The 21,706-nt window shown below is 55.6% G+C and overlaps 1 protein-coding gene across 1 annotated transcript in view; it reads left to right on the top strand.

Annotated features, from left to right (window-relative positions):
- spmip11 (sperm microtubule inner protein 11) overlaps positions 1-21,706 on the top strand; it is a 66,267-nt gene that overhangs the window by 25,637 nt on the left and 18,924 nt on the right. Inside the window, exon 3 of the mRNA XM_085972561.1 lies at positions 17,163-17,288. Coding sequence (XP_085828687.1) covers positions 17,163-17,288 — 126 coding nt within the window. The remainder of the gene's footprint in view (positions 1-17,162; positions 17,289-21,706) is intronic.

Below are 21,706 nucleotides of genomic sequence, written 5' to 3' on the forward strand. Positions count from 1 at the left end.
GGTTGTCGGGGCTGGAGGAGGTTACAGAGATGGGGAGGGTTGTAGGGGGCTGCAGGAGGTTACAGAGATAGGGAGGGTTGTAGGGGCTGGAGGAGGTTACAGAGATGGGGGGGCTGGAGGAGGTTACAGAGATAGGGAGGGTTGTAGGGGCTGGAGGAGGTTACAGAGATGGGGAGGGTTGTAGGGGGCTGGAGGAGGTTACAGAGATAGGGAGGGTTGTAGGGGCTGGAGTAGGTTACAGAGATAGAGAGAGTTGTAGGGGCTGGAGGAGGTTACAGAGATAGGGAGAGTTGGAGGGGCTGGAGGAGGTTACAGAGATAGGGAGGGTTGTAAGGGGCTGGAGGAGGTTACAGAGATAGGGAAGGTTGTAGGGGGCTGCAGGAGGTTACAGAGATAGGGAGGGTTGTAGGGGGCTGGAGGAGGTTACAGAGATATGGAGGGCTGGAGGAGGTTACAGAGATCGGGAGGGTTGTAGGGGCTGGAGGAGTTTACCGAGATAGGGAGGGTTGTAGGGGCTGGAGGAGGTTACAGAGATAGGGAGGGTTGTAGGGGCTGGAGGAGGTTACAGAGATGGGGAGGGTTGTAGGGGGCTGGAGGAGGTTACAGAGGTAGGGAGGGTTGTCGGGGCTGGAGGAGGTTACAGAGATAGGGAGGGCTGTTGGGGCTGGAGGAGGTTACAGAGATAGGGAGGGTTGTAGGGCTTGAGGTTACAGAGATAGGGAGGGCTTTAGGGGCTGGAGGAGGTTACAGAGGTAAGGAGGGTTGTAGGGGGCTGGAGGAGGTTACAGAGATAGGGAGAGTTGTCGGGGGCTGGAGGAGGTTACACAGATAGGGAGGGGTGTAGGGGCTGCAGGGGGTTACAGAGATAGGGAGGGTTGGAGGGGCTGGAGGAGGTTACAGAGATAGGGGGGGGGCTGGAGGAGGTTACAGAAATAGGGAGGGTTGTAGGGGCTGGAGGAGGTTACAGAGATGGGGAGGGTTGTAGGGGGCTGGAGGAGGTTACAGAGATAGGGAGGGTTGTAGGGGCTGGAGGAGGTTACAGAGATAGGGAGACTTGGAGGGGCTGGAGGAGGTTACAGAGATAGGGAGGGTTGTAAGGGGCTGGAGGAGGTTACAGAGATAGGGAGGGTTGTAGGGGGCTGGAGTAGGTTACAGAGATAGGGAGGGTTGTAGGGGCTGGAGGAGGTTACAGAGATAGGGCGGGTTGTAGGGGGCTGGAGGAGGTTACAGAGATAGGGAGGGTTTGTAGGGGCTGGAGGAGGTTACAGAGATAGGGAGGGTTGTAGGTGCTGGAGGAAGTTACAGAGATAGGGAGGGTTGTAGGGGGCTGGAGGAGGTTACAGAGATAGGGAGGGTTGTAGGGGGCTGGAGGAGGTTACAGAGATAGGGTGGGTTGTAGGGGGCTGGAGGAGGTTACAGAGATAGGGAGGGTTTGTAGGGGCTGGAGGAGGTTACAGAGATAGGGAGGGTTGTAGGGGGCTGGAGGAGGTTACAGAGGTAGGGCGGGTTGTAGGGGGCTGGAGGAGGTTACAGAGATAGGGAGGGTTTGTAGGGGCTGGAGGAGGTTACAGCGATAGGGAGGGTTGCAGGGGCTGGAGGAAGTTACAGAGATAGGGAGGGTTGCAGGGGCTGGAGGAAGTTACAGAGATAGGGAGGGTTGTAGGGGCTGGAGGAAGTTACAGAGATAGGGAGGGTTGTAGGGGGCTGGAGGAGGTTACAGAGGTAGGGAGGGTTGTAGAGGCTGGAGGGGGTTAGAGATAGGGAGGGTTGTAGGGGCTGTAGGAGGTTACAGAGATACGGAGGGTTGTAGGGGGCTGGAGGAGGTTACAGAGATAGGGAGGGTTGTAGGGGTGGAGGAGGTTACAGAGATAGGGAGGGTTGTAGGAGGCTGGAGGAGGTTACAGAGATAGGGAGGGTTGTAGGGGGCTGGAGGAAGTTACAGAGATAGGGAGGGTTGTAGAGGCTGGAGGAGGTTAGAGATAGGGAGGATTGTAGGGGGCTGGAGGAGGTTACAGAGATAGGGAGGGTTGTCGGGGGCTGGAGGAGGTTACAGAGATAGGGAGAGTTGAAGGGGTGGAGGAGGTTACAGAGATAAGGAGGGTTGTAGGGGGCTGGAGGAGGTTACAGAGATAGGGAGGGCTGTAGGGGGCTGGAGGAGGTTACAGAGATAGGGAGGGTTGTAGGGGCTGGAGGAGGTTACAGAGATAGGGAGGGTTGTAGGGGCTGGAGGAGGTTACAGAGATAGGGAGTGCTGTAGGGGGCTGGAGGAGGTTACAGAGATAGGGAGGGTTGTAGGGGGCTGGAGGAGGTTACAGAGATAGTGAGGGTTGTAGGGGCTGGAGGAGGTTACAGTGATAGGGAGGGTTGTAGGGGGCTGGAGGAGGTTACAGTGATAGGGAGTGTTGTAGGGGCTGGAGGAGGTTACAGAGATAGGGAGGGTTGTAGGGGGCTGAAGGAGGTTATAGAGATAGGGAGGGTTGTAGGGGCTGGAGGAGGTTACAGAGATAGGGAGGTTTGTAGGGGGCTGGAGGAGGTTACAGAGATAGGGGGTGCTGGAGGAGGTTACAGTGATAGGTAGGGTTGCAGGGGGCTGGAGGAGGTTACAGAGGTAGGGAGGGTTGTGGGGGCTGGAGGAGGTTACAGAGATAGGGAGGGTTGTAGGGGCTGGAGGAGGTTACAGAGGTAGGGAGGGTTGTAGGGGGCTGGAGGAGGTTACAGAGATAGGGAGGGTTGCAGCGGGCTGGAGGAGGTTACAGAGATAGGGAGGGTTGCAGGGGCCTGGAGGAGGTTACAGAGATAGTGAGGGTTGTAGGGGCTGGAGGAGGTTACAGTGATAGGGAGGGTTGTAGGGGGCTGGGGGAAGTTACAGAGATAGGGAGGGTTGTAGGGGCTGGAGGAGGTTACAGAGATAGGGAGGGTTGTAGGGGGCTGGAGGAGGTTACAGAGATAGGGATGTTTGTAGGGGCTGGAGGAGGTTACAGAGATGGGGAGGGTTGTAGGGGGCTGGAGGAGGTTACAGAGATAGGGAGGGGTGTAGGGGCTGTAGGAGGTTACAGAGATAGGGAGGGTTGTAGAGGCTGGAGGGGGTTAGAGATAGGGAGGGTTGTAGGGGCTGTAGGAGGTTACAGAGATACGGAGGGTTGTAGGGGGCTGGAGGAGGTTACAGAGATAGGGAGGGTTGTAGGGGTGGAGGAGGATACAGAGATAGGGAGGGTTGTAGGGGGCTGGAGGAGGTTACAGAGATAGGGAGGATTGTAGGGGGCTGGAGGAAGTTACAGAGATAGGGAGGGTTGTAGAGGCTGGAGGAGGTTAGAGATAGGGAGGATTGTAGGGGGCTGGAGGAGGTTACAGAGATAGGGAGGGTTGTAGGGGGCTGGAGGAGGTTACAGAGATCGGGAGGGTTGTAGGGGTGGAGGAGGTTACAGAGATAAGGAGGGTTGTAGGGGGCTGGAGGAGGTTACAGAGATAGGGAGGGCTGTAGGGGGCTGGAGGAAGTTACAGAGATAGGGAGGGTTGTAGGGGCTGGAGGAGGTTACAGAGATAGGGAGGGTTGTAGGGGCTGGAGGAGGTTACAGAGATAGGGAGTGTTGTCGGGGGCTGGAGGAGGTTACAGAGATAGGGAGGGTTGTAGGGGGCTGGAGGAGGTTACAGAGATAGGGAGGGTTGTAGGGGGCTGGAGGAGGTTACAGAGATAGTGAGGGTTGTAGGGGGCTGGAGGAGGTTACAGAGGTAGGGAGGGTTGTAGGGGCTGGAGGAGGTTACAGAGATAGGGAGGGCTGTAGGGGCTGGAGGCGGTTACAGAGATAGGGAGGGTTGTAGGGCTTGAGGTTACAGAGATAGGGAGGGCTTTAGGGGCTGGAGGAGGTTACAGAGGTAGGGAGGGTTGTAGGGGGCTGGAGGAGGTTACAGAGATAGGGAGAGTTGTAGGGGGCTGGAGGAGGTTACACAGATAGGGAGGGGTGTAGGGGCTGCAGGAGGTTACAGAGATAGGGAGGGTTGTAGGGGCTGGAGAAGGTTACAGAGATAGGGGGGGACTGGAGGAGGTTACAGAGATAGGGAGGGTTGTCGGGGCTGGAGGAGGTTACAGAGATGGGGAGGTTTGTAGGGGTCTGGAGGAGGTTACAGAGATAGGGAGGGTTGTAGGGGCTGGAGGAGGTTACAGAGATAGGGAGAGTTGTAGGGGCTGGAGGAGGTTACAGAGATAGGGAGGGTTGTAAGGGGCTGGAGGAGGTTACAGAGATAGGGAGGGTTGTAGGGGTGGAGGAGGTTACAGAGATAGGGAGGGTTGGAGGGGGCTGGAGGAGGTTACCGAGATAGGGAGGGTTGTAGGGGCTGGAGGAGGTTACAGAGATAGGGAGGTCTGTAGGGGGCTGGGGGAACTTACAGAGATAGGGATGGTTGTTGGGGCTGGAGGAGGTTACAGAGATAGGGAGGGTTGTAGGGGGCTGGAGGAGGTTACAGAGATAGGGAGGGGTGTAGGGGGCTGGAGGAGGTTACAGAGATAGGGAGGGGCGTAGTGGCTGGGGGAGGTTACAGAGATAGGGAGGGGTGTAGGGAGCTGGAGGAGGTTACAGAGATAGGGAGGGTTGTAGGGGCTGGAGGAGGTTACAGAGATAGGGATGGTTGTAGGGGCTGGAGGAGGTTACAGAGATAGGGAGGGTTGTAGGGGCTGGAGGAGGTTACAGAAATAGGGAGGGTTGTAGGGGACTGGAGGAGGTTACAGAGATCGGGAGGGTTGTAGGGGGCTGGAGGAGGTTACAGAGATAGGGAGGGTTGTAGGGGGCTGGAGGAGGTTACAGAGATAGGGAGGGTTGTCGGGGGCTGGAGGAGGTTACAGAGATAGGGAGGGTTGTAGGGGCTGGAGGAGATTACAGAGATATGGAGGGTTGTCGGGGCTGGAGGACGTTACAGAGATAGGCAGGGGTGTAGGTGGCTGGTGGAGGTTACAGAGATAGGGAGGGTTGTAGGGGCTGGAGGAGTTTACAGACATAGGGAGGTTTGTAGGGGGCTGGAGGAGGTTACAGAGATAGGGGGTGCTGGAGGAGGTTACAGTGATAGGTAGGGTTGCAGGGGGCTGGAGGAGGTTACAGAGGTAGGGAGGGTTGTGGGGGCTGGAGGAGGTTACAGAGATAGGGAGGGTTGTAGGGGCTGGAGGAGGTTACAGAGGTAGGGAGGGTTGTAGGGGGCTGGAGGAGGTTACAGAGATAGGGAGGGTTGCAGCGGGCTGGAGGAGGTTACAGAGATAGGGAGGGTTGCAGGGGGCTGGAGGAGGTTACAGAGATAGTGAGGGTTGTAGGGGCTGGAGGAGGTTACAGTGATAGGGAGGGTTGTAGGGGGCTGGGGGAAGTTACAGAGATAGGGAGGGTTGTAGGGGCTGGAGGAGGTTACAGAGATGGGGAGGGTTGTAGGGGGCTGGAGGAAGTTACAGAGATAGGGAGGGTTGTAGAGGCTGGAGGGGGTTAGAGATAGGGAGGGTTGTAGGGGCTGTAGGAGGTTACAGAGATACGGAGGGTTGTAGGGGGCTGGAGGAGGTTACAGAGATAGGGAGGGTTGTAGGGGTGGAGGAGGATACAGAGATAGGGAGGGTTGTAGGGGGCTGGAGGAGGTTACAGAGATAGGGAGGGTTGTAGGGGGCTGGAGGAAGTTACAGAGATAGGGAGGGTTGTAGAGGCTGGAGGAGGTTAGAGATAGGGAGGATTGTAGGGGGCTGGAGGAGGTTACAGAGATAGGGAGGGTTGTAGGGGGCTGGAGGAGGTTACAGAGATCGGGAGGGTTGTAGGAGTGGAGGAGGTTACAGAGATAAGGAGGGTTGAAGGGGGCTGGAGGAGGTTACAGAGATAGGGAGGGCTGTAGGGGGCTGGAGGAAGTTACAGAGATAGGGAGGGTTGTAGGGGCTGGAGGAGGTTACAGAGATAGGGAGGGTTGTAGGGGCTGGAGGAGGTTACAGAGATAGGGAGTGTTGTCGGGGGCTGGAGGAGGTTACAGAGATAGGGAGGGTTGTAGGGGGCTGGAGGAGGTTACAGAGATAGGGAGGGTTGTAGGGGGCTGGAGGAGGTTACAGAGATAGTGAGGGTTGTAGGGGGCTGGAGGAGGTTACAGAGGTAGGGAGGGTTGTAGGGGCTGGAGGAGGTTACAGAGATAGGGAGGGCTGTAGGGGCTGGAGGCGGTGACAGAGATAGGGAGGGTTGTAGGGCTTGAGGTTACAGAGATAGGGAGGGCTTTAGGGGCTGGAGGAGGTTCCAGAGGTAGGGAGGGTTGTAGGGGGCTGGAGGAGGTTACAGAGATAGGGAGAGTTGTAGGGGGCTGGAGGAGGTTACACAGATAGGGAGGGGTGTAGGGGCTGCAGGAGGTTACAGAGATAGGGAGGGTTGTAGGGGCTGGAGAAGGTTACAGAGATAGGGGGGGACTGGAGGAGGTTACAGAGATAGGGAGGGTTGTCGGGGCTGGAGGAGGTTACAGAGATGGGGAGGTTTGTAGGGGTCTGGAGGAGGTTACAGAGATAGGGAGGGTTGTAGGGGCTGGAGGAGGTTACAGAGATAGGGAGAGTTGTAGGGGCTGGAGGAGGTTACAGAGATAGGGAGGGTTGTAAGGGGCTGGAGGAGGTTACAGAGATAGGGAGGGTTGTAGGGGGCTGGAGGAGGTTACAGAGATAGGGAGGGTTGTCGGGGGCTGGAGGAGGTTACAGAGATAGGGAGGGTTGTAGAGGCTGGAGGAGGTTAGAGATAGGGAGGGTTGTAGGGGCTGTAGGAGGTTACAGAGATACGGAGGGTTGTAGGGGGCTGGAGGAGGTTACAGAGATAGGGAGGGTTGTAGGGGTGGAGGAGGTTACAGAGATAGGGAGGGTTGGAGGGGGCTGGAGGAGGTTACCGAGATAGGGAGGGTTGTAGGGGCTGGAGGAGGTTACAGAGATAGGGAGGTCTGTAGGGGGCTGGGGGAGCTTACAGAGATAGGGAGGGTTGTAGGGGGCTGGAGGAGGTTACAGAGATAGGGAGGGTTGTCGGGGGCTGGAGGAGGTTACAGAGATAGGGAGGGTTGTAGAGGCTGGAGGAGGTTAGAGATAGGGAGGGTTGTAGGGGCTGTAGGAGGTTACAGAGATACGGAGGGTTGTAGGGGGCTGGAGGAGGTTACAGAGATAGGGAGGGTTGTAGGGGTGGAGGAGGTTACAGAGATAGGGAGGGTTGGAGGGGGCTGGAGGAGGTTACCGAGATAGGGAGGGTTGTAGGGGCTGGAGGAGGTTACAGAGATAGGGAGGTCTGTAGGGGGCTGGGGGAGCTTACAGAGATAGGGAGGGTTGTTGGGGCTGGAGGAGGTTACAGAGATAGGGTGGGTTGTAGGGGGCTGGAGGAGGTTACAGAGATAGGGAGGGGTGTAGGGGGCTGGAGGAGGTTACAGAGATAGGGAGGGGCGTAGTGGCTGGGGGAGGTTACAGAGATAGGGAGGGGTGTAGGGAGCTGGAGGAGGTTACAGAGATAGGGAGGGTTGTAGGGGCTGGAGGAGGTTACAGAGATAGGGATGGTTGTAGGGGGCTGGAGGAGGTTACAGAGATAGGGAGGGTTGTAGAGGCTGGAGGAGGTTACAGAGATAGGGAGGGTTGTAGGGGACTGGAGGAGGTTACAGAGATCGGGAGGGTTGTAGGGGGCTGGAGGAGGTTACAGAGATAGGGAGGGTTGTAGGGGGCTGGAGGAGGTTACAGAGATAGGGAGGGTTGTCGGGGGCTGGAGGAGGTTACAGAGATAGGGAGGGTTGTAGGGGCTGGAGGAGATTACAGAGATATGGAGGGTTGTCGGGGCTGGAGGACGTTACAGAGATAGGGAGGGGTGTAGGGGCTGCAGGAGGTTACAGATGTAGGGAGGGTTGTAGGGGCTGGAGGAGTTTACAGACATAGGGAGGGTTGTAGGGGGCTGGAGGAGGTTACAGAGATAGGGAGAGTTGTGGGGGGCTGGAGGAGGTTACACAGATAGGGAGGGGTGTAGGGGCTGCAGGAGATTACAGAGATAGGGAGGGTTGTAGGGGCTGGAGAAGGTTACAGAGATAGGGGGGGACTGGAGGAGGTTACAGAGATCGGGAGGGTTGTAGGGGCTGGAGGAGTTTACAGACATCGGGAGGGTTGTAGGGGCTGGAGGAGGTTACAGAGATAGGGAGGGTTGTAGGGGCTGGAGGAGGTTACAGAGATGGGGAGGGTTGAAGGGGGCTGGAGGAGGTTACAGAGATGGGGAGGGTTGTAGGGGGCTGGAGGAGGTTACAGAGATAGGGAGGGGTGTAGGGGCTGCAGGAGGTTACAGATATAGGGAGGGTTGTAGGGGCTGGAGGAGGTTACAGAGATAGGTGGGGGCTGGAGGAGGTTACAGAGATAGGGAGGGTTGTAGGGGCTGGAGGAGGTTACAGAGATGGGGCGGGTTGTAGGGGGCTGGAGGAGGTTACAGAGATAGGGAGGGTTGTAGGGGCTGGAGGAGGTTACAGAGATAGGGAGAGTTGTAGGGGCTGGAGGAGGTTACAGAGATAGGGAGAGTTGGAGGGGCTGGAGGAGGTTACAGAGATAGGGAGGGTTGTAAGGGGCTGGAGGAGGTTACAGAGATAGGGAAGGTTGTAGGGGGCTGGAGGAGGTCACAGAGATAGGGAGGGTTGTTGGGGGCTGGAGGAGGTTACAGAGATATGGAGGGTTGTAGGGGCTGGAGGAGGTTACAGAGATAGGGAGGTTTGTCGGGGCTGGAGGAGTTTACAGAGACGGAGGGTTGTAGGGGCTGGAGGAGGTTACAGAGATAGGGAGGGTTGTTGGGGCTGGAGGAGGTTACAGAGATGGGGAGGGTTGTAGGGGGCTGGAGGAGGTTACAGAGGTAGGGAGGGTTGTAGGGGCTGGAGGCGGTTACAGAGATAGGGAGGGTTGTAGGGCTTGAGGTTACAGAGATAGGGAGGGCTTTAGGGGCTGGAGGAGGTTACAGAGGTAGGGAGGGTTGTAGGGGGCTGGAGGAGGTTAAAGAGAAAGGGAGAGTTGTAGGGGGCTGGAGGAGGTTACACAGATAGGGAGGGGTGTAGGGGCTGCAGGAGGTTACAGAGATAGGGAGGGTTGTAGGGGCTGGAGAAGGTTACAGAGATAGGGGGGGGTCTGGAGGAGGTTACAGAGATAGGGAGGGTTGTCGGGGCTGGAGGAGGTTACAGAGATAGGGAGAGTTGTAGGGGCTGGAGGAGGTTGCAGAGATAGGGAGCGTTGTAAGGGGCTGGAGGAGGTTACAGAGACAGGGAGGGTTGTAGGGGGCTGGAGGAGGTTACAGAGATAGGGAGGGTTGTAGGGGGCTGGAGGAGGTTACAGAGATAGGGAGGGTTGTAGTGGCTGGAGGAGGTTAGAGATAGGGAGGGTTGTAGGGGCTGTACGAGGTTACAGAGATACGGAGGGTTGTAGGGGGCTGGAGGAGGTTACAGAGATAGGGAGGGTTGTAGGGGTGGAGGAGGTTACAGAGATAGGGAGGGGTGTAGGGGGCTGGAGGAGGTTACAGATAGGGAGGGGCGTAGTGGCTGGGGGAGGTTACAGAGATAGGGAGGGGTGTAGGGGGCTGGAGGAGGTTACAGAGATAGGGAGGGTTGTAGGGGCTGGAGGAGTTTACAGAGATAGGGATGGTTGCAGGGGGCTGGAGGAGGTTACAGAGATAGGGAGGGTTGTAGGGGCTGGAGGAGGTTACAGAGATAGGGAGGGTTGTAGGGGACTGGAGGAGGTGACAGAGATCGGGAGGGTTGTAGGGGGCTGGAGGAGGTTACAGAGATAGGGAGGGTTGTAGGGGGCTGGAGGAGGTTACAGAGATAGGGAGGGGTGTAGGTGGCTGGTGGAGGTTACAGAGATAGGGAGGGTTGTAGGGGCTGGAGGAGTTTACAGACATAGGGAGGGTTGTAGGGGCTGGAGGAGGTTACAGAGATAGGGAGGGTTGTCGGGGCTGGAGGAGGTTACAGAGATGGGGAGGGTTGTAGGGGGCTGGAGGAGGTTACAGAGATAGGGAGGGTTGTAGAGGCTGGAGGAGGTTACAGAGGTAGGGAGGGCTGTAGGGGCTGGAGGAGGTTACAGAGATAGGGAGGGTTGTAGGGCTTGAGGTTACAGAGATAGGGAGGGCTTTAGGGGCTGGAGGAGGTTACAGAGGTAGGGAGGGTTGTAGGGGGCTGGAGGAGGTCACAGAGATAGGGAGAGTTGTCGGGGGCTGGAGGAGGTTACAGAGATAGGGAGGGGTGTAGGGGCTGCAGGAGGTTACAGAGATAGGGAGGGTTGTAGGGGCTGGAGGAGGTTACAGAGATGGGGGGGCTGGAGGAGGTTACAGAGATAGGGAGGGTTGTAGGGGCTGGAGGAGGTTACAGAGATGGGGAGGGTTGTAGGGGGCTGGAGGAGGTTACAGAGATAGGGAGGGTTGTAGGGGCTGGAGTAGGTTACAGAGATAGGGAGAGTTGTAGGGGGTGGAGGAGGTTACAGAGATAGGGAGAGTTGGAGGGGCTGGAGGAGGTTACAGAGATAGGGAGGGTTGTAAGGGGCTGGAGGAGGTTACAGAGATAGGGAAGGTTGTAGGGGGCTGGAGGAGGTTACAGAGATAGGGAGGGTTGTAGGGGGCTGGAGGAGGTTACAGAGATATGGAGGGCTGGAGGAGGTTACAGAGATAGGGAGGGTTGTAGGGGCTGGAGGAGTTTACCGAGATAGGGAGGGTTGTCGGGGCTGGAGGAGGTTACAGAGATAGGGAGGGTTGTAGGGGCTGGAGGAGGTTACAGAGATGGGGAGGGTTGTAGGGGGCTGGAGGAGGTTACAGAGGTAGGGAGGGTTGTCGGGGCTGGAGGAGGTTACAGAGATAGGGAGGGCTGTAGGGGCTGGAGGAGGTTACAGAGATAGGGAGGGTTGTAGGGCTTGAGGTTACAGAGATAGGGAGGGCTTTAGGGGCTGGAGGAGGTTACAGAGATAGGGAGACTTGTAGGGGCTGGAGGAGGTTACAGAGATAGGGAGGGTTGTAAGGGGCTGGAGGAGGTTACAGAGATAGGGAGGGTTGTAGGGGGCTGGAGGAGGTTACAGAGATAGGGAGGGTTGTAGAGGCTGGAGGAGGTTACAGAGGTAGGGAGGGTTGTAGGGGCTGGAGGAGATTACAGAGATAGGGAGGGTTGTAGGGGGCTGTAGGAGGTTACAGAGATACGGAGGGTTGTAGGGGGCTGGAGGAGGTTACAGAGATAGGGAGGGTTGTAGGGGTGGAGGAGGTTACAGAGATAGGGAGGGTTGTAGGAGGCTGGAGGAGGTTACAGAGATAGGGAGGGTTGTAGGGGGCTGGAGGAAGTTACAGAGATAGGGAGGGTTGTAGAGGCTGGAGGAGGTTAGAGATAGGGAGGATTGTAGGGGGCTGGAGGAGGTTACAGAGATAGGGAGGGTTGTAGGGGGCTGGAGGAGGTTACAGAGATAGGGAGGGTTGAAGGGGTGGAGGAGGTTACAGAGATAAGGAGGGTTGTAGGGGGCTGGAGGAGGTTACAGAGATAGGGAGGGCTGTAGGGGGCTGGAGGAGGTTACAGAGATAGGGAGGGTTGTAGGGGCTGGAGGAGGTTACAGAGATAGGGAGGGTTGAAGGGGTGGAGGAGGTTACAGAGATAAGGAGGGTTGTAGGGGGCTGGAGGAGGTTACAGAGATAGGGAGGGCTGTAGGGGGCTGGAGGAGGTTACAGAGATAGGGAGGGTTGTAGGGGCTGGAGGAGGTTACAGAGATAGGGAGGGTTGTAGGGGCTGGAGGAGGTTACAGAGATAGGGAGTGTTGTAGGGGGCTGGAGGAGGTTACAGAGATAGGGAGGGTTGTAGGGGGCTGGAGGAGGTTACAGAGATAGTGAGGGTTGTAGGGGCTGGAGGAGGTTACAGTGATAGGGAGGGTTGTAGGGGGCTGGAGGAGGTTAGAGTGATAGGGAGTGTTGTAGGGGCTGGAGGAGGTTACAGAGATAGGGAGGGTTGTAGGGGGCTGGAGGAGGTTACAGAGATAGGGAGGGTTGTAGGGGGCTGGAGGAGGTTACAGAGATAGGGGGTGCTGGAGGAGGTTACAGTGATAGGTAGGGTTGCAGGGGGCTGGAGGAGGTTACAGAGGTAGGGAGGGTTGTGGGGGCTGGAGGAGGTTACAGAGATAGGGAGGGTTGTAGGGGCTGGAGGAGGTTACAGAGGTAGGGAGGGTTGTAGGGGGCTGGAGGAGGTTACAGAGATAGGGAGGGTTGTAGCGGGCTGGAGGAGGTTACAGAGATAGGGAGGGTTGTAGGGGGCTGGAGGAGGTTACAGAGATAGTGAGGGTTGTAGGGGCTGGAGGAGGTTACAGTGATAGGGAGGGTTGTAGGGGGCTGGGGGAAGTTACAGAGATAGGGAGGGTTGTAGGGGCTGGAGGAGGTTACAGAGATGGGGAGGGTTGTAGAGGCTGGAGGGGGTTAGAGATAGGGAGGGTTGTAGGGGCTGTAGGAGGTTACAGAGATACGGAGGGTTGTAGGGGGCTGGAGGAGGTTACAGAGATAGGGAGGGTTGTAGGGGTGGAGGAGGATACAGAGATAGGGAGGGTTGTAGGGGGCTGGAGGAGGTTACAGAGATAGGGAGGGTTGTAGGGGGCTGGAGGAAGTTACAGAGATAGGGAGGGTTGTAGAGGCTGGAGGAGGTTAGAGATAGGGAGGATTGTAGGGGGCTGGAGGAGGTTACAGAGATAGGGAGGGTTGTAGGGGGCTGGAGGAGGTTACAGAGATCGGGAGGGTTGTAGGGGTGGAGGAGGTTACAGAGATAAGGAGGGTTGTAGGGGGCTGGAGGAGGTTACAGAGATAGGGAGGGCTGTAGGGGGCTGGAGGAAGTTACAGAGATAGGGAGGGTTGTAGGGGCTGGAGGAGGTTACAGAGATAGGGAGGGTTGTAGGGGCTGGAGGAGGTTACAGAGATAGGGAGTGTTGTCGGGGGCTGGAGGAGGTTACAGAGATAGGGAGGGTTGTAGGGGGCTGGAGGAGGTTACAGAGATAGTGAGGGTTGTAGGGGCTGGAGGAGGTTGCAGCGATAGGGAGGGTTGTAGGGGGCTGGAGGAGGTTACAGTGATAGGGAGTGTTGTAGGGGCTGGAGGAGGTTACAGAGACAGGGAGGGTTGTAGGGGGCTGAAGGAGGTTATAGAGATAGGGAGGGTTGTAGGGGCTGGAGGAGGTTACAGAGATAGGGAGGGTTGTAGGGGGCTGGAGGAGGATACAGAGATAGCGGGGGCTGGAGGAGGTTACAGTGATAGGGAGGGTTGTAGGGGGCTGGAGGAGGTTACAGAGATAGGGAGGTTTGTGCGGGCTGGAGGAGGTTACAGAGATAGGGAGGGTTGTAGGGGCTGGAGGAGGTTACAGAGGTAGGGAGGGTTGTAGGGGGCTGGAGGAGGTTACAGAGATAGGGAGGGTTGTAGGGGGCTGGAGGAGGTTACAGAGATAGGGAGGGTTGTAGGGGGCTGGAGGAGGTTACAGAGATAGTGAGGGTTGTAGGGGCTGGAGGAGGTTACAGTGATAGGGAGGGTTGTAGGGGGCTGGGGGAAGTTACAGAGATAGGGAGGGTTGTAGGGGCTGGAGGAGGTTACAGAGATGGGGAGGGTTGTAGGGGGCTGGAGGAGGTTACAGAGATAGGGAGGGGTGTAGGGGCTGCAGGAGGTTACAGAGATAGGGAGGGTTGTAGGGGCTGGAGGAGGTTACAGAGATAGGTGGGGGCTGGAGGAGGTTACAGAGATAGGGAGGGTTGTAGGGGCTGGAGGAGGATACAGAGATGGGGCGGGTTGTAGGGGGCTGGAGGAGGTTACAGCGATAGGGAGGGTTGTAGGGGCTGGAGGAGGTTACAGAGATAGGGAGAGTTGTAGGGGCTGGAGGAGGTTACAGAGATAGGGAGAGTTGGAGGGGCTGGAGGAGGTTACAGAGATAGGGAGGGTTGTAAGGAGCTGGAGGAGGTTACAGAGATAGGGAAGGCTGTCGGGGGCTGGAGGAGGTTACAGAGATAGGGAGGGTTGTCGGGGGCTGGAGGAGGTTACAGAGATATGGAGGGTTGTAGGGGCTGGAGGAGGTTACAGAGATAGGGAGGTTTGTAGGGGCTGGAGGAGTTTACAGAGATAGGGAGGGTTGTAGGGGCTGGAGGAGGTTGCAGTGATAGGGAGGGTTGTAGGCGGCTGGGGGAAGTTGCAGAGATAGGGAGGGTTGTAGGGGGCTGGGGCAGGTTACAGAGATAGGGAGGGTTGTAGGGGGCTGGAGGAGGTTACAGAGATAGGGAGGGTTGTTGGGGGCTGGAGGAGGTTACAGAGATAGGGAGGGTTGTAGGGGGCTGGAGGAGGTTACAGGGATAGGGAGGGTTGTTGGGGCTGGGGGAGGTTACGGAGATAGGGAGGGTTGTAGGGGCTGGAGGAGGTTACAGAGATTGGGAGCGTTGTCGAGGCTGGAGGAGGTTACAGAGATAGGGAGGGTTGTAGGGGCTGGAGGAGGTTACAGAGATAGGGAGGATTGTAAGGGCTGGAGGAGGTTACAGAGATAGGGAGGGATGTAGGGGGCTGGAGGAGGTTACAGAGCTAGGGAGGGTTGTAGGGGGCTGGAGGAGGTTACAGAGATAGGGAGCGTTGTAGGGGGCTGGAGGAGGTTACAGAGATAGGGAGGGTTGTAGGGCTGGAGGAGGTTACAGAGATAGGGAGGGTTGTAGGGGGCTGGAGGAGGTTACAGAGATAGGGTTGTAGGGGCTGGAGGAGGTTACAGAGGTAGGGAGGGTTGTAGGGGGCTGGAGGAGGTTACAGAGATAGGGAGGGCTGTAGGGGCTGGAGGAGGTTACAGAGATAGGGAGGGTTGTAGGGGGCTAGAGGAGGTTACAGAGATAGGGAGGGTTGTAGGGGGCTGGAGGAGGTTACAGAGATAGGGAGGGTTGTATGGGGCTGGAGGAGGTTACAGAGATAGGGAGGGTTGTAGGGGGCTGGAGGAGGTTACAGAGATAGGGACGGTTGTAGGGGCTGGAGAAGGTTACAGAGATAGGGAGGGTTGTAGGGGGCTGGAGGAGGTAACAGAGATAGGGAGGGTTGTAGGGCTGGAGGAGGTTACAGAGATAGGGAGGGTTGTAGGGGGCTGGAGGAGGTTACAGAGATAGGGAGGGTTGTCGGGGCTGGAGGAGGTTACAGAGATAGGGAGGGTTGTTGGGGGCTGGAGGAGGTTACAGAGATAGGGAGAGTTGTAGGGGCTGGAGGAGGTTACAGAGATAGGGAGGGTTGTAGAGGCTGGAGGGGTTTACAGAGATAGGGAGGGTTGTAGGGGCTGGAGGAGGTTACAGAGATAGGGAGGGTTGTAGGGGCTGGAGGAGGTTACAGAGATAGCGAGGGTGGTAGGGGGCTGGAGGAGGTTACAGAGATATGGAGGGTTGTAGGGGCTGGAGGAGGTTAAAGAGATAGGGAGAGTTGTAGGGGCTGGAGGAGGTTACAGAGATAGCGAGGGTTGTCGGGGCTGGAGGGGTTTACAGGGATAGGGAGGGTTGTAGGGGCTGGAGGAGGTTACAGAGATAGGGAGGGTTGTAGGGGCTGGAGGAGGTTACAGAGATAGGGAGGGTTGTAGGGGGCTGGAGGAGGTTACAGAGATAGCGAGGGTTGTAGGGGCTGGAGGAGGTTACAGAGATAGGGAGGGTTGTAGGGGGCTGGAGGAGGTAACAGAGACAGGGAGGGTTATAGGGGCTGGAGGAGGTTACAGAGATAGGGAGGGTTGTAGGGGCTGGAGGAGGTTACAGAGATAGGGAGAGTTGTAGGGGCTGGAGGAGGTTACAGAGATAGGGAGGGTTGTAGGGGCTGGAGGAGGTTACAGAGATAGGGAGGTTTGTAGGGGCTGGAGGAGGTTACAGAGATAGGGAGGGTGGTAGGGGGCTGGAGGAGGTTACAGAGATAGGGAGGGTTGTAGGGGGCTGGAGGAGGTTACAGAGATAGGGAGGGTTGTAGGGCTGGAGGAGGTTACAGAGATAGGGAGGGTTGTAGGGGGCTGGAGGAGGTTACAGAGATAGGGAGGGTTGTAGGAGGCTGGAGGAGGTTACCTAGATAGGGAGGGTTGTAGGGGGCTGGAGGAGGTTACAGAGATAGCGAGGGTTGTAGGGGGCTGGAGGAGGTTACAGAGATAGGGAGGGTTGTAGGGGGCTGGAGGAGGTTACAGAGATAGGGAGGGTTGTAGGGGCTGGAGGGGGTTACAGAGATAGGGAGGGTTGTAGGGGCTGGAGGAGGTTACAGAGATAGGGAGGGTTGTAGGGGCTGGAGGGGGTTACAGAGATAGGGAGGGTTGTAGGGGCTGGAGGAGGTTACAGAGATAGGGAGGGTTGTAGGGGCTGGAGGAGGTTACAGAGATAGGGAGGGTTGTAGGGGCTGGAGGAGGTTACAGAGATAGGGAGGGTTGTAGGGGGCTGGAGGAGGTTACAGAGATAGGGAGGGTTGTAGGGGCTGGAGGGGGTTACAGAGATAGGGAGGGTTGTAGGGGCTGGAGGAGGTTACAGAGATAGGGAGGGTTGTAGGGGCTGGAGGAGGTTACAGAGATAGGGAGGGTTGTAGGGGCTGGAGGAGGTTACAGAGATAGGGAGGGTTGTAGGGGGCTGGAGGAGGTTACAGAAATAGGGAGGGTTGTAGGGGCTAGGGGAGGTTACAGAGATAGGGAGGGTTGTAGGGGGCTGGAGGAGGTTACAGAGATAGGGAGGGTTGTAGGGGCTGGAGGAGGTTACAGAAATAGGGAGGGTTGTAGGGGGCTGGAGGAGATTACAGAGATAGGGAGGGTTGTAGGGGCTGGAGGAGGTTACAGAGATAGGGAGGGTTGTAGGGGGCTGGAGGAGATTACAGAGATAGGGAGGGTTGTAGGGGCTGGAGGAGGTTACAGAAATAGGGAGGGTTGTAGGGGCTAGGGGAGGTTACAGAGATAGGGAGGGTTGTAGGGGGCTGGAGGAGGTTACAGAAATAGGGAGGGTTGTAGGGGGCTGGAGGAGATTACAGAGATAGGGACGGTTGTAGGGGCTGGAGGAGGTTACAGAGATAGGGAGGGTTGTCGGGGCTGGAGGAGGTTACAGAGATAGGGAGGGTTGTAGGGGCTAGGGGAGGTTACAGAGATCTCACTGACGAGCGGTGGTCCCAGGGTGTATTTATCAGCGAGATGCCCCCTCGCGTATCCGCCCGTGTTATATTTCTGCACCGCTTCCTTTTGCTTGTAGAAGAGAAGTATTTCGGCAGACTGCCGCCCATATGTGATGCCAGCATGCCGTTGGAGCCCAGTTCCTACCACAACAAGAGCGTGGAGAAGTACACACACATGAAGAGGCTGGGGCTGCTCCCGAAAGGTGGGTAAATATCGCATTATCGCTTTGTATCACTTCGGCAGTCAAGACTCGCATTTCTCCGGCGCCTTTCACGACCACCGGACGTCCCAAAGCGCTTCACAGCCAATCAAGTACTTTTTTTTGAAGTGTAGTCACTGTTGTAATGTGGGAAACGCGACAGCCAATGTGCGCACAGCAAGCTCCCACAAACAGCAATGTGATAAATGACCAGATCATCTGTTTTAGTGATGTTGGTTGAGGGATAAATATTGGCCCCAGGACACCGGGGAGAACTCCCCCTGCTCTTCTTCGGAATAGTGGCCGTGGGATCTTTTACGTCCACCTGAGAGGGCAGACGGGGCCTCGGTTTAACGTCTCATCCGAAAGACGGCCCCTCCGACAGTGCGGCGCTCCCTCAGTACCGCCCCTCCGACAGTGCGGCGCTCCCTCAGTACCGCCCCTCCGACAGTGCGGCGCTCCCTCAGTACTGTCCCTCCGACAGTGCGGCGCTCCCTCAGTACTGCCCCTCCGACAGTGCGGCGCTCCCTCAGTACTGTCCCTCCGACAGTGCGGCGCTCCCTCAGTACTGTCCCTCCGACAGTGCGGCGCTCCCTCAGTACTGCCCCTCCGACAGTGCGACGCTCCCTCAGTACCGCACCGGGAGTGTCAGCCTAGATTTTCGTGCTCAAGTCCCTGGAGTGGAGACTTGAACACATGACCTTGTGACTCGGAGGAGCGAGGGTGCTACCCACTGAGCCACAGCTGGCCGCACTCCACAAACCTAACTCCGCACTATTTTGCTCCCACCTTTTTTTATTCATCCACGGGATGTGGGTGTCGCTGGCAAAGCCAGCATTTATTGCCCACCCCTTATGGTCTTTGAGAAAGTGATGGTGAGCTGCCGTCTGGAACCGCTGCTGTCCGTGAGGTGTTTTCATAGCGGCTTGGTGCAACTCAGTGACTTGCTGGGCCATTTCAGACTCAACCACATTGCTGTGGGTCCGGAGTCACACCGGGTAAGGACGGCAGATTTCCTTCCCTAAAGGACATTCGTGAACCAGATGGGTTGTTACGACAATCCGATAGTTTCATGGTCACCATTACTGACAGTAGCTTTTTATTCCAGATTTATTTAATTAACGGAATTTAAGTTCCCCAGCTGCCGTGGTGGGCTTTGAACTCAAATCTCCAGATCATTCGTCCAGGCCTCTGGATTACTCGTCCCGTAACATAACCGCCATCCTGCCCTCCATCTCGTTGAGGGTGTTTAAGTTGATTAAAGGATTTGATAGGGTACATAAGAACGTAGAATCACAGACTGATAGCAGAGCACTTGGAAAACAGTGGCAGGATCGGACAAAGTCAACATGGATTTACAAAAGGTAAATCGTGCTTCACTAATCTACTGGAATTTTTTGAGGATGTAACTGGTAGAATAGATAAGGGAGAACCAGTGGATGTGGTGTATCTGGACTTTCAGAAGGCTTTCGATAAGGTCCCGCATGAGAGATTAGTGTGTAAAGTTAAAGCACATGGGATTGGGGGTAAGGTACTGACTTGGATAGAGAACTGGTTGGCAGACAGGAAGCAAAGAGTTAGAATAAACGGGTCTTTTTCTGAGTGGCAGGCACTGACTAGTGGGGTACCGCAGGGATCGGTGCTAGGACCCCAGCTATTCATAATATATATAAATGATCTAGACGAGGGAACTAGATGTAATATCTGCAAGTTTGCAGACGACACAAAACTGGGTGGGCGTGTGTGCTGTGAGGAGGATGCAGAGAAACTCCAGTATGATTTGGACAGGTTGGGTGATTGGGCAGATGCAGTATAATGTGGATAAATGCGAGGTTATCCACTTCGGTGGCAAAAACAGGAAGACATATTATTATCTGAACGGCAATAGATTGGGAAAAGGGGAAGTGCAACGAGACCTGGGTGTCCTTGTGCACCAGTCGCTGAAGGTAAGCATGCAGGTGCAGCAGGCGGTTAAGAAGGCAAATGGTATGTTGGCCTTCGTAGCGAGAGGATTCGAGTACAGGAGCAAGGATGTCTTGCTGCAGTTGTACAGGGCCTTGGTGAGACCACACCTTGAGTATTGTGTGCAGTTTTGGTCGCCTTATCTGAAGAAGGATGTTCTTGCCATGGAGGGAGTGCAGCGAAGATTCACCAGACCGATACCTGGGATGGCAGGAATGACGTATGAAGAGCGATTGGGTCGATTAGGCTTATATTCGCTAGAGTTTAGAAGAATGAGAGGGGATCTCATTGAAACTTGTAAAATTCTAACAGGACTAGACAGACTAGATGCAGGAAGGATGTTCCCGATGGCCGGGGAGTCCAGAACCAGGGGTCACAGTCTAAGGATAAGGGGTAAGCCATTTAGGACAGAGATGAGGAGGAATTTCTTCACCCAGAGAGTGGTGAACCTGTGGAATTCTCTACCACAGAAGGCAGTTGAGGCCAATTCATTAAATATATTCAAGAAGGAGTTGGATATATTTCTTAAGGCTAAAGGGATCAAGGGATATGGGGAGAAGGCAGGGACAGGGTACTGAATTTGGATGATCAGCCACGATCTCATTGAATGGCGGAGCAGGCTCGAGGGGCCGAATGGCCTGCTCCTGCTCCTATCTTCTATGTTTCTATGATACAGCATAGAAGAAGGCCATTCGGCCCATCGTGCCTGTGCCGGCTCTTTGAACGAGCTCTCCACTTAGTCCCACTCCCCCCCCTGCTCTTTCCCCCGTAGCCCTGTGAATTTTTCCCCTTCAAGTATTTCTCCAATTCCCCTTTTGAAAGTTACTATTGAATCTGCTCCCACCGCCCTTTCAGGCAGCGCGTTCCAGATCACAACAACTCGCTGCGTTAAAAACATTCTCCTCATCTCCCCCTCTGGTTCTTTTGCCGATTATCTTCAATCTGTGTCCTCTGGTTACCGACCCTCCTGCCACTGGGAACAGTTTCTCCCTCTCTACTCTGTCAAAGCCCTTCATGATTCTGAACACCTCTATTAAATCTCTCCTTAACCTCCTCTGCTCAAAGGAGAACAACCCCAGCTTCTCCAGTCTCTCCACATCACTGAAGTAAGAGATAGGAGCAGGAGTCGGCCATTCGGCCCCTCGAGCCTGCTCCGCCACTTGAGATCACGGCAGATCATCGACCTCAACTCCACTTTCCCGCCCGATCCCCATATCCCTCGACTCCCCTAGAGTCCAAAAATGTATCGATCTCAGCCTTGAATATACTCAACGACTGAGCCTCCACTGCCTTCTGTGGTAGAGAATTCCAAAGATTCACCGCCCTCTGAGTGAAGAAATTCCTCCTCATCTCAGTCCTAAATGGCTTACCCCTTATCCTTAGACTGTGACCCCTGGTTCTGGACTCCCCTGCCATCGGGAACACCCTTCCTGCATCTAGTCTGTCTAATCCTGTTAGAATTTTATAAGTTTCAATGAGATCCCCTCTCATTCTTCTAAACTCCAGCGAGTATAAGCCCAATCGACCCAATCTCTCCTCATACGTCATTCCTGCCATCCCAGGTATCAGTCTGGTGAATCTTCGCTGCACTCCCTCCATGGCAAGAACATCCTTCCTCAGATAAGGCGACCAAAACTGCACACAATACTCAAGGTGTGGTCTCACCAAGGCCCTGTACAACTGCAGCAAGACATCCTTGTTCCTGTACTCGAATCCTCTCGCTACGAAGGCCAACATACCATTTGCCTTCTTAACCGCCTGCTGCACCTGCATGCTTACCTTCAGCGACTGGTGCACAAGGACACCCAGGTCTCGTTGCACTTCCCCTTTTCCCAATCTATTGCCGTTCAGATAATAATCTGCCTTCCTGTTTTTGCCACCAAAGTGGATAACCTCGCATTTATCCACATTATACTGCATTTGCCATGTTTCTGCCCAATCACCCAACCTGTCCAAATCATCCTGGAGTTTCTCGGCATCCTCCTCACAGCACACACGCCCACCCAGTTTTGAGTCGTCTGCAAACTTGGAGATATTGGCCTAGAAATTAGGTTCGGGGGCTAATGTGTACTTACCCGGCGCGCCGACATCTGAAGCTCGGGCCTGCTTGGAATTCCTGTCACTGGCCCGGTTCCGATGTCGGCGCGCTGTGCTTGCCTGATCCAGTGGCGTAGTTTGTGCGATGTGCCGGCTGGGATCAGGTGAGCACTGGGCAGCCAATCAGGGGAGGGGAAACTTCATTCATGAGTTTGATAGTAAGAACTGTCAAACTCATGAAAGCTACGGGCGCCCAAAACACTACTTAAACTTTAAATAAAATGTTAAAAAACATCCCACTAATTAAATGAACTATAAATAACTTTAAAAACTATTTTAAACAATTAATCAAATTTTTGAAAAAAATAATTTTTTAAGAAATCGGGTCTAAAAATAAACTTACCTCACTGTAAAGTCCTTAA

The sequence above is a fragment of the Somniosus microcephalus genome, chromosome 33, assembly GCF_052327205.1.
Source record: "Somniosus microcephalus isolate GS21.2 chromosome 33, FLI_Smic_1.0, whole genome shotgun sequence".
NCBI classification, from domain to species: domain Eukaryota; kingdom Metazoa; phylum Chordata; class Chondrichthyes; order Squaliformes; family Somniosidae; genus Somniosus; species Somniosus microcephalus.